Source organism: Alexandromys fortis, unplaced genomic scaffold (genome assembly GCF_014885135.2).
Source record: "Alexandromys fortis isolate MF-2015 unplaced genomic scaffold, M_Fortis_MF-2015_v1.1 scaffold_173, whole genome shotgun sequence".
NCBI classification, from domain to species: Eukaryota; Metazoa; Chordata; class Mammalia; order Rodentia; family Cricetidae; genus Alexandromys; species Alexandromys fortis.
This window is the reverse complement of record NW_026068051.1, coordinates 178,270-190,827: the sequence shown is the minus strand read 5'-3', so window position 1 is coordinate 190,827 and position 12,558 is coordinate 178,270. Positions and strand designations below refer to the sequence as shown.

The 12,558-nt window shown below is 41.7% G+C and overlaps 2 protein-coding genes across 4 annotated transcripts in view; one reads left to right on the top strand and one right to left on the bottom strand.

The window, feature by feature from the left end:
- Positions 1-12,558, top strand: part of Trim37 (tripartite motif containing 37) — a 127,413-nt gene that overhangs the window by 98,336 nt on the left and 16,519 nt on the right. The window lies entirely within an intron of this gene.
- Ppm1e (protein phosphatase, Mg2+/Mn2+ dependent 1E) overlaps positions 1,725-12,558 on the bottom strand; it is a 146,732-nt gene continuing 135,898 nt past the window's right edge. The window contains exon 6 of one of the 2 annotated variants that reach the window (XM_050119542.1): positions 1,725-6,902. In XM_050119542.1, the coding sequence (XP_049975499.1) occupies positions 5,851-6,902 (1,052 nt within the window). In that variant the 3' untranslated portion in view covers positions 1,725-5,850. The remainder of the gene's footprint in view (positions 6,903-12,558) is intronic. The other variant, XM_050119541.1, reaches the window with a different exon arrangement.

Genomic DNA, 12,558 nt, shown 5'->3' with positions numbered 1-12,558 from the left:
AAGACAGGGTTTTTCTGTGGCTTTGGAGCCTGTCCCAGAACTAGCTCTTGTAGACCATTCTGGCCTCGCACTCAGAGATCCGCCTGCCTCTGCCTCCCAAGTGCTGGGATTAAAGGCGTGCGCCACCACCGCCCGGCCTATTAAAGTCTTAATTCAAATAATTGTTATACTAGTGATTCCCATAGACTAATTATAATATATGGCATGCTGTTACTTCAGAAAGACATATTTGTCTTAATTATCTAATTTTAGGATTTTTTCAAACACGAATAATTAAGATGTTCTTTATTGTCCCTGCAAAGCAAGCCCTTTCAAATGCACCTACCTTCCTTCCTTCCTTCCTTCCTTCCTTCCTTCCTTCCTTCCTTCCTTCCTTCCTTTCTTTCTTTCTTTCTTTCTTTCTTTCGAGACAGGGTTTCTCCGTAGCTTTTGGTTCCTGTCTTGGAACTAGCTCTTGTAGACCAGGTTGGCCTCAAACTCACAGAGATCTGCCTGCCTCTGCCTTCCGAGTACTGGGATTAAAGGCATGTGCCACCACTGCCCGGCGTAAATGCATCTTTCAGAACTTTTTTTCTTTATAAAGTAATGCTATGGCCCAAATGACAAAGAGATTAGGAAATTTAAGATTGTTGTGACAGTGAAATACGTCTTGCTGGTAAAGAGAGAGTCATCGTGTGTTAATTGGGTTCATCCCTTTCAGTGGTTCTCAACCTTCCTAATGCGGTGACCCTTTAATATAGTTCCTCATGTTGTGGTACCTCAACCATAAATTACTCAGCTGCTACTTCATAACTGTAGTTTTGCTACTTTTATGAATCTTAATGTCCATATCTGTGTTTTCCAATGACCTTTTGGGGGTTGAGACCCACTGGCTGAGAACCACTGCTTTGCTTTAGATGCATATGCCCTGAATAGTTGAGTTCACTTCTCTTAATACATTCTCCTTTCTGTGACTGTTCCTCTAAACAAAACCCTTCAGAAAGACTTAGAGCCGCCACTCCCTTATTTTTTTCCTTTCAAGACGGAAACTCAGTGACATGGAGGAAAGCTTAGGCAGTTGGGTACAAAGATCTAAGAAGAAGAATAATATGAGGAATCTCTGCTTAGCTCAGGGCAGGCTCCACCCTTCCTACTGCCTCTTCTACCGGCCCCCTTTTCTTATCCCAGTTAAACCAGTGGGGGACACAAGAAGAAACTTCTCTCTTTCTCTCTCTCTCTCTCTGCTGTTTTTTGTTGGGTAAGTGGATGGTAATAGTTAAAGCATCACGATTTGCAGCTTTCCATGTTCATAAGGTATAAGAAAACCTCCATCTCCAGTATTGGCGTGCACACTTTACCCAGTGTAAGAGGAGTGGCCCGGTTGTTCATTCTGCTGCCCAGTTCCTGGCCACCCTGCTAGTTTAGCCCTTCCTTGTTATTTAAATAGAAAAGGTGAGGTGATGTGGGAGAACCTAGGTAGGCAAGGAAACGGAACTGAATACTGGGGAAAAAGGGCAGAGTTGGAGAGATGCCATGGATCTGCCAGAGACAGCCGCTGGGAATTTTACCTAGCAAGCCGCTGCTACGTGGTGATACACTGATTAATAGAAATGGGTTAAATTGAGATGTAAGAATTAACTAATAAGAAACTAGAGCTAATGGGCCAAGTAGTATTTTAATGAATATGGTTTCTGTGTGATTATTTTGGTTCTGGGCAGCTGGGACAAACAAGCAGTCTTCTTGCAGCAACCCAGCACTTGGGAGCCAGAGGCAGGCAGATCTCCAAGTTTGAGGCCAGCCTGGTCTGGTCTGCATAATGAGTTCCAGGACAGCCAATGCTACATAGAAATAAAAAGATTTTTCAACGCCCCCTTAAGATTGTGAGGGTTTTATTTAAGGCTGAAGGATCTGTCTAGTTTAAGTACTGAGTAACTCAACTTAATACTTTATGAATAAGACAAATAACTTTTTTTAATTGCTGAGTTTTATTAAGATATTGGCAAAATTTCAACATACTCCTTACCTGAATAAACAGTTTTAATAAATAAAACATGAAAGATCACTTATGATTACAACTCAACTCAAAAGTGATCTGTAGAGCGGGTTTGTAAATCGTGACTTCACTCACTTCACTCCAGAGAGAATTCTTTCCAGAGAAATGTCATGAATAAGAGAAAGCTTGTCTCTCACCAAAGAGCACCTAGAGAGATTACAATGATGTATCTGCATTATCTAATACATCAAAGATAATTAAAGTATTTCCTTTTCAAGAGCAGCTGCTGTGTCAGTGGAATCCCCTGCCCTCGTTCATGTTTCCAATTAGTAGAATAAATGGACTTGAACAGATAAAATGCTGCTGAAGGATGCAATGGCATTTTTCCGGTCGCTTCTATTTGTCTGACTGCTATAATACTGGCTATCATTTGTTTTGAAGAAACAACCATCTTTTCATAGATGAGAACAGAAGAGTGGGGGATTTTGTCTTTTATCCTGATTTTGAAAGGTGAAAACAAATCTTTTAGTAATTCGTGATCCAAACAAAGATTTGAACAAAACTGTAGTATCCCCTCTTTTGTAGCCTTGGTGACAAAACTCATTGAGTGAGCAAATTAAGTTTAAAAATTAAAATAATTTAGATCTTTTTCTCACAAAAGCTCAGCATGCCTTTGATGGGGAGGAAGTTCCTGAAGCACAGCAGTTTATCTGCAACACTAAACTGCATCCTTTTCGTCTGCCCCTTGGATGTTGCACTTGTTACTGGCACAGTGTTCTAGCAATGAAGTGTGGTGGTCATGAAAATGCAGTGTTGATGCTGTACCACTATAAATGTGGTCAGGGTTAGACTTAGTGTTGACATTGCTGACATTGTCCTTTGAAACGATGTTGCTTTCAAGGTGCCTCCTACTTAAATTAAATGCAACATGACTCTAATTGTATTACTTCAAGGACAATGGATGGCACTTGTAGGTAAAGAAAAAGTATATACATGCTTTTTTTCTGTTTGACCTCTGTTGTACAGACATAAATAGAATTAATAGCTCCAATATTTGGTGCTGTAATGTTGCCAACTTCAGATAGCTTTCCCAATGTACATATCTAAAAAATAGTGAAAAAGGAAACCTTTGAAATTAGGGACTGATGCCCTTTGCAACTCACAGTGAATGTACAAGGAGTGGTACCCTCAGTTGGTGACTCGAAGTCTGCTTTCCTATCAGTACTACACTTTCTTGTCTATATTTGTTTTGCTATTTCCTACTGTAACAAAACTTTTAGCAAGCAAACAAGTTGATGCAGATCATGGTAACTGAAAAGGGGACACTGCCACTCTTTAAGGATCGAGTGTTGAACTTTCACCACCACTAAATTGCACAATGAAATAGAGGTACAAAACACATAATTCACAGACTATACCTCAGCATTTACAGTGAATATATATTGTATAGATACTTTTATATCTGTCTAATATTTTTACAATCACCAGATACACCATCATTAAATATAAGTTACAGAAATGTATAGATACCATTAGTTAGAGGGTTACTTATTGCTTACATTAGCAAGCAGCAAATGAGGGCAGAGGATTTTAACTGAAGGGAACTACTTCCTATCACCAGTGGCATTAAGGTTTAACACTGCATTTCACAAAGCACTGCTTCTCGTCTGGTTTATAGAACCAACAGCAGCATATGTCAGGCCAATAACCACTACTTTAATATTATAGAATGTTATGTTAAAGGACTTACCGTACAAATGGTACCTAACTACCTTATAAATACGCACATTGTGAACAGATGAAGAGTTAGTTTTTACAGTATTGGATTATTAACTTGACCACACTAGAAGTACTTTTCTCTATTTTCTAGAGAGCTAATGACATGAGAAATGGAGTTAACACTGCTGTGTATCAGACCTACAGATCAGACCTTTCAAAAATGGGTCTGTTTGCCCCAGTTTCATCCACCATTTCCACCCCACCAATAAAAAGCCTATCACCTCATTTTTTTCTTCTTTTCTCCTTATTCTGATCAAAAACATTACCAATAGATAACCACTGAAATTCTTCTAAATGTACTTAGCTATTTGGGCCATGATGTACACCTATATTCTGCTGCCTCTGTTTTCTTGTTTGTTTAGAAATTTGGTTTGAAACTAGCCCTGTACTTGATGGGTTATTAGCAAGATCTAGGCTTCAAAAAATGACAGACGTGAGTGAGGTTGGTTTATGGGGCAGGCATCAGAAAGATGATGAAATCCTAATACTGTTGAGGTGGAGTCACATTTATTCCTTCTCAGCAGTGTGTCACGAGACTGGAGGGAAGAATAAATGACTCCAAGGTCAACAGAAAACAAATACTGAAAATCTTCACTTAGACTCAAAGCTTGAAAAAGAAAAGCTGTAGGTTAACAGTTTAACCATTGCTGAAGAACAGCCAGGTTTTGGTCTTTAATGGTGTGATGTAGCTCTGCTGGTTCCTGTGATATGCTCAAATCATCCAAGTCTGACATTGAGAATCTTAGTGCTCTATGGGTTGGAGAATGCAGCGTGTTATTTGGAGTTACACAAAACATGATTAGGCAGTGGCTGTGCCTCCACTGTGTGAGCAATGGGTCCAGCTAGGCTACTCCTGCCTGTTGGCCCGGATAGCGCATGGGTGATGGGGTGGGGAACATGGAAACATTCATGACTGAGATAAACCAGGCTGCTCACTGCAACAAATCTGATAAGCGTGTTTGCTGTCTTTAGGTGAAGACATGTTTCTGGGTTGAAACTGTAGAAATGGCAAAAAGTCGATCATTTAAAACTGTAGGCTATAATTTAAGTATTGAAATGAAAAGCACATGACCTGTCAGTGTGGTCTGAAGCGGGTGGCTGGGCTCTGGCTCTGGCTCTGGCTCTGGCTCGTCTTCCACTTAGAACTAAGCAGCCCTGGCCCTCGGTAATTTGCATTGTCCTGTGCACATGGCCTCTGGGTTCGCACTCAGTCTCCTTCATACCAAGGCATTCCCTTGGGGAAAATCATTTTAGAGAAGTTAAAACTGTCATGTTTTCATGATTCAAACTACGTTTTATAGTAATATATGCCTTTGCTGTTTGTAAACTTCTTAAAAAGCAGAAAATAGAGAAGTGCTATTTTCACAACTCCTTTAAATGGCATTTGAGTCTTCTGTCGTACCTGCCATCATCTCTTCACCACTTTTATTCCTGAGATGATGGTCCTGTGAAGAGCATCACAGGTGGCAGCCAGCCGACAGGGTCTCCTAAAATGAGTAACATAACTCCACCAAAAGCACCATAACAGGTTATGAAACTTTCAAATAACTAAAACCCTGTGAAATAGTTTAATTTAAAATATTCATAGTTGCCTTTCATTTTCTATGAAAAAAATGAATACATTATCTTACTGCATACTGCCTTCAAGTCTGAGAAGATGACACTTTGGTACTGGTTCACTATCAGTGGTTAAGACCCATGTGGCTTTTAGTCTTCACTCACCCAAACAATGTAATTCTGCACTGTTTCCTTTAGGTTAGGCACAGCAGACCAGATACCTGCAATTTCCATACCGTATATCCTGGCTGGAATAACTTCCAAGCTTCCACTAGTGACATGAAGGGATGGTGGAGAGGGAGCTGTATGTAGGTGTAGACACATCACAGGGACCAGTTGTATGGTTTTGCTAGTGAACCCGCCAATACTTTTGTTTTTAAGATTGAAAACACTATTTTGAGTTTCCTAGAGATCTATGTACATTTAAGGATTGAGCCATCAATGGATTCATAATGAAGCACATGTACTTTAGAAATGTCTACCTTGTTTCTACTCTGAGTTGTGTTTTGAGAAAGCTAGCTAACCTACATTGAAGAAAAGTCTTATATTTTATAGCTCCAGGGAAGGTCTGGGCATGGAATATCGTTACGCTTTCTAATCTTCATGTTTCCGCTATATCCTTCCCAACTATTTTCCCTCCATGGCAAAGAACTTCTTAACATCTTGTTTCTCTTCCCACTTCGAGTAAGTGAGGAGAGGCTAATGCCTATTTTGTGAGAAGGCTCTTGAGCAGCAAGAAATGAATAAAACTTTGGATTAAACCTGAATCCACGCTGCCTTTTGGAGTAGTGGTGGCGTAAATGATACAATCTAGACGCTGTTTTCCCCAGGGATTTGAACTGTTCGTTTTCCAACCCAGAACAAACAGGAGACAAGCTCTCCATTCTGCATATCTGTTGCCCTGTTGAACCCAAATTAAAAGAAGCCAGAAACTCTCCAGCACCACTCCGTTCAGGCAATGATGACTTGACTGATTTTTCCTCCATTATTAGCTCATTAAGATCTGCTTGCTTTGGTGCACCCGGACCAATCATCTCAACTGGTGGCAAAAACTGGGTACTGTGAGGTTTGCTTGCTTCTATGTGTGTGAGATCTAGGTAGTCTGGGTCTTCCAGCACGTTGATTTGGGGCCCTGGGCTCAGGCTAGTTCTATCAGTGAATGAATCCACACGCCCCTCATAGCCTAGATCGGCTGGTGCTGAGCACTGGTGCTGAGGCCAAGGGCGTTTGCACTCTCCATGATTTTCCTTATCATCCCCACCATCTTCTTGCCCTCCTTGAAAAGAGTTGTCTGTCCACTCTGAATCCTCACTAACATTTACAGCTTTGTTCATGTCCCTCAGGAATACCACAATAACAGTGATGTTATCACTTGACCCTGCATCACGAGCTGATGCTACTAATTTGTGGGCAACCATGCTGCTGTCTCCATTATTCTCTTTCAAGTGGTCAGACACAACCTTCACTGCCTCATCAGGGTTCACGGTATCATAGAAGCCATCACAGGCCAGAATGAGGTAGTCTTCAGTCCCATCCAAAACAGTTGAGGCAGAATCTGCATCTCCACAGATATATGGCTTATGTTCAGCATCTCCTGTGGGAATTAGAAGGGAAGGTCATCAGAAGGCAAGTGTGGCTCACTTAATGTTTAGAATGCCTATGGTCAATACTAGGATTAGTTGTAATTTAATGGGAAATTTTGATTTAAAAATTGTAATCGAAATACTTGAATTCTATGTTACTTGGATGTTGCTTATACTTTAATCCCAGTTTAAAAAATACAAGTGGCAGGGCTCAATTCCGCAATTCCTGTATAGTCTTGACCTTGTGCCTCTGGCTATGGTTTAGGCTTTGTTGCTGTACTGAAAATGCACAGGAGAACTGTTGGTTCAGTAGAGTTGTTCTCTTACTGGTGATTAGACTAGGTTTAATTGCAACTTGAGAACATGGGAGTGGGCTGAGTTCTATCACTCTCCTGGAATTATTAAGTAGGTTCATGTTGTGAACATGGAGAAAGGTTTGAGGTATAAGAGACTTAAAAACCAAGTGTGACTCCCTAAAGCTAGGGAAACGTGTGGGCCTTATCCACAGTCCCACACAAAGAGCTACGATATAGACTACTTGGTTTCTGGTGCACTCGGCTTCCCTTTGATGCTGTTTTATTTAATGGCTGGAGAAGAGACAGGAAGCCCACAGTAAATGTCTTGTCTTGTCTTCGGAGATGACCACCTGTGTTGACTGCTCACCCCTGACTGCATACTCTTACTAACAACATAAGCAGACACAAGGCAGAGTTAGGAAGTGATGTCCAACACACTAGAAGCCTTGAGCCCACAGGTTTCTCTTCCGGCTGCTGAGATCACCCATCCTCTAGAGTGATTTCGAACTTGAAGATATAGACCTTACCAGATTCCTGCATTGTTTTATTCTGTTATTTTTCTTTAGACACTTGGAAGAGAGCCAGCTGTTGTCCTTAGCCACCAAACGGTAGTGAAGTAGCACCCTATAACTTAGTGTTTAGGACGACAGCACTGGTGTCAGATGGCCAGCTCCCGCATTTGTTGTATACACAGCTCTGCCCTAGAGAGAAGATAGGCTGTGAAGCTTAGCTGGCACTGGTGAAGGACTGCCTGGATCAGGCTGCTCTGTAGGCATGCCTATGACTAGGAGGGATTTTTTTTTTAATTGGGTTAATTGAAGTGGAAGGACTCAGCCCACTGTGGTACTATCCCCTGGTTTCAGTCCTGGACTGACAAAGCCAGCTAAGTCCTTGACACATTTATACATTTACTTGCCTTTCTTCTTGACTCTGGATATGATGTGAGCTGCTGTTTTAAGTTCATACTGCTGTGGTTTTGGCTGTGATGGACTGTAACCCAAAATTGTGAGCTAAACTAGATCTGGTCAGGACATTTTATCACCGCAGCAGAAAGGGGGCTAGGATGGTGGCCTTACTATATAGTTCATTAATTCTAGTATCTGGTGTCAGATATGTCAGATAGCCTCAAAACACTTCAATAGGAGTCCTGTGGATAAGCTACAAACAGCATGGGCTATATGCTGTATCCAGCATGTTGAATAGCTAGATATTTACTGGATATTATTATTTAGGTTAATGTATTTGTAAGTAAGAAACAGGGGCTTTTGACTTTACATATTCCCAGCTTCACGCCTGTTCTCACTTGGATCACTCTAATCCACTATCTTGCTTACTTGTTTTTTTTTTTTTTTGTTTGTTTGTTTTTTGTTTTAGCCAAGGTCTCTTGCACATAGCCCATGCTAGCCTCCAGCATGCTTTGTAGCCAAGGCTGCCCCTGAATGTATCTTGCCTCCACCTCCCAGCAGCTGGAATTGTAAGTGTGCACCACCACTCTTGCCTCTTAAAAGCATGGCTTTGACTTCATTTCTTACTGTGATGTCCCAAGAGACTAGTGAAGCTCATCCTAACTTCTAAAGGTAAGAGCAGTACCCTCACCAGTCCACTTTACTTCATTTCCCCTATTCTACCTGATAGAAATACTATTTTCTGAACTCTGCTTCTAAAAATAAATGTGATCTGAGTTGCACTATTCCAGAAAGATCTTGTTAGTGCTAACAATGAGAAGACTGACACAGTGTTGGTTTAGAACAGAACATACAAGATTTGCACAGGAAACAGTGCCAGAACTCTGGCTTTTCAGCGCTCCAGTGTTGAGAGTCAAATTCATGGCATTTCGCCCCCAAATTTGGTAGGAGGGCACAAATACCCATCTTCTGGTAGAGATGGCAGCATCCTGTTGTTCTCAGCCTCCTCTGTCCATATGCTAGAGAACGTACATGCCTCTGTCAGCTTTGGCTCATCAATGAAGGGCGTCTGGGGTGAGGCAGTGGAGAAGCTGGAAGTGGATCCGAACTGTCCCTTCGCCCCTTCTCCTGTCCTGTGAGCCCCCAAATCCTCCTTATTCATCGACTCCTTAAGCCAGTTAAACTAGATCTTGATAGATTCGTTAATTTCTTAAAAGAAATTTGTAAGACTTTTTTTGACTTCTTTGAGAAAAATTTCCTCATTTTTTCTACAAAGAAAACCAAAGGAAAAGCCCATAGTCCCCACCACCACTACTTTTGGCATTGGGGTAAGGTAGAGTTGACCTCTATACCCTACCAGAGTCAGTTATTTTGTTCCCTTCTCTCTGGAGCTCAGGCAAGGGACTCATTTTCGATGCTCTTCTACTTACTTCCTCTTTTCTTTTCTTTTCTTTTCTTTTTTCTTTTCTTTTCGGCTTTTTGAGACAGGGTTTCTTTGTAGCTTTGGAGCCTGTCCTGGGGCTAGCTCTTGTAGACCAGGCTGGCCTCAAACTCACAGAGATCCGCCTGCCTCTGCCTCCCAAGTGCTGGGATTAAAGGCATGTGCCACCACCACCGGCCCCTACTTACTCTTTCTACAAATATATTCAATTCTACTTTTTTTTTTTAACACTGTAATATGTAGCCTAGATTAGCTGACACTAACTCCCAGTCCTATCAGCCTCCCAAGTACAGGAATTACAGGCATGTACCACCATGTCCATCTTTTTATATCTTAATTAGTATATACTTATACCAACTTAAAACATTTCTCTCAGATACTACAATTATTTCCTATTTAAAATTTCATTTCTTTAAAAATGTATTTACGTGCACAAATGTCTGGGTATGTATGTTCACCACTTGTGTGCCTGGTGCTGGAACATGTTAGAAGAAGGCATCAGATCTCCTGGAACTGGAATCAACAGATGGGCATGGGCTATCCTGTGGGTGCTGGGAATCAAACCTCTGCAAGAGCAACAAGTGCTAAGCCGTCTCTTCAGCCCATAATTCCATTTTTTTTTTTTAAAACCCATCTCTCACAGGACCTCTGCACCCGACTACCCAAGTCTAGAAACCCTCTTTTCCTGGTTTGTTCCTTGATCTCATAGTACAACCGTTGTGGCTAAGAATGTGCTGGGCTCTGCTCATATTCTGCCACCTCACACAGGACTCGGGAACTGGGCTGGTACTTTCCCAGTACCAAGACATTAACTTTCCAAGATCAGTAGCCTATATAGTGGCAGAGCCAAGATCCAAACCTAGACTGCGTGGCCACTGTGTTAGTTACCCTTAAGTCATGGGCCTCATCTTTACACAGTATATGTTTTCTGGGCAGTGTTACTCATGCCTGTAGTTTTCAACATGTGTGGGTGCACACATGAGAGATGAAATGTTGTTGCCAAAATAGAATGAGTTACTAAATCCTTGCTCCAGCTCAACTTTCAGCTAAACTCCAGATCTGTATTTCCAAGTACGCTCAAAATCTCTTCTAAGACGTCCCATCAGTACCTAGAACTGAAAATATGTCCAACTGAACTCACCCCCTGCCAGCTGCTACTGCTTTATTACAAATGCTTAGCGTCTTCCTACTCACAAGTCAGAAACCTGGAAGTTGGTTTTCCTTGTCCTTACATACTATCATCTGTCTCAACAGTCCGCCCTCCCCCGTGTCTCCCTTTTTAGATGTCCTCGTCTCCAGCAGTGCACCCACAGCCTTCTACACTTGTCTGTATTCCACGTCGTCACTGCAAGTGCTTGAGTGGTCCCTGTGCTTATTCACCTGGGAAGTTCAGAATACTTAAGGTCAAATCTGAAGCCCATCACAGGCTGGCAGGAACACTTCTAATTGACCACTCCACTGTCTGCTCTTGCCTGCACTCATTGCTATTTCTAAAACTATTTCTCTCCCTGGGGTTTCCCTCCCTAAATGTAGTATGTCACCCTATCCAGCTGAAAAGTCATTTTATCTGTGATGTTGACCTTGTTTCATCTTAGGTTGTCCGTTACTCGAGGACATGCCTACTCTGCTCTGGTTTCACCTTGTGCTCTCTTTAGAGTCAGGGCCAGCATCTACTTTTTCTTATCTCCTGGCAAATACAGTCCAAAGGAAGAGGAAGGGGTCTTAAGCACCTCTAGTTGTCAAAAATAATTGTATATATGAGTGTATTAAAATACACTAAAGGCTTGCCAGGTGGTGGGGCGCACACCTTTAATCCCAGCACTTGGGAGGCAGAGGCAGCCTGGTCTACAGAGCGAGTTTCAGTACTTGCTCCATAGATACTGAAAAACCCTGTCTCGAAAAACAAAACAAAAGTGTATTTTAAGCTCAAGATTTTCCCCCTTTTGGCCTTGTTCCAGAGTACCTAATAGCTCCCTCACTGTGAGGTAAAACTATTCTTCATGAGGTATTTATCCTCATTAGCTCTCTATTTCTCATTCAGCTCCTGGTGCTCAAATCTGGGGCACGTCACAGCTGGCCAGCAGCACCTTTTCAAAGAGTGGGAAGAACTTAAACAACCGATGAAACTAAACCAAACCTTTTAGGTTTCCTTGTTCTGGAGTGTTTGGTAACGATGAACTAAATTTGACAATTAGATATGGACTTTGTGTATGCTAGCTCTATGTCCAGTTACTTGTTTGGGGAGGTAGAATTTAAGGGTTGTGGTATGCATGCATATCTGCTTATCTACCCATGAAACACACACTTATTTTTCAAAAGCTGGCGATCTCAAACAGTCAGCTCTAAGCACACAGACGAGCAACACAGTGGCTTCTGTAGGCTTCCATGTGAGTCTGTGTCGAGGAAGGAAGAACGCTGGGAAGCTGACAAAGGCAGGCACAGCCAATTCCTGAAGTCACACCTATAATTTTCCCCATCATTGCTGAGCCTTTTTATAGCCTTTTAAACAGACTGAGTTTTAGGGAGCCCAGTTCCTTTGGAAGCTTGTAAGGGCTGGGAGTGGAGCTGGGTGGGTAGAGCCCTTGCCTAGAATGCATGAAGCCCTGGATTCGCTCCATAGCATGGATGAGGAGAAAGGGAAGAAGAAAAAATAAACTTGAACGCAGTATTATCTGACAGATTGTCTTTTCTGGGCCAGGTATGGTAGTACACACTTTTAATACCAGCACTCCAGGCAGAGTCCACTCTGGTCTACGTAGACACCCTCTCTCCAAAAAGATACGGTCCGTATTTAGAAAATAGTTTTATATAAAAAGTGTGTTGTTTCTAAGAGTTCTGCTCACGTCATTTTATAATTCACCAAAAAAGAAAGAGGTAAAGATAGAAACAATATGAAATTTGGAGAGACTTCCATTTTCTGGAAATATAGAATGAAACAAGCAGTATGGTTTCAAGTAGGTTTGCACACTAACCTGGAGGCCTCTGTCAAAGGAATAGAACTGAGCATTCCCTGAGATTTTATATA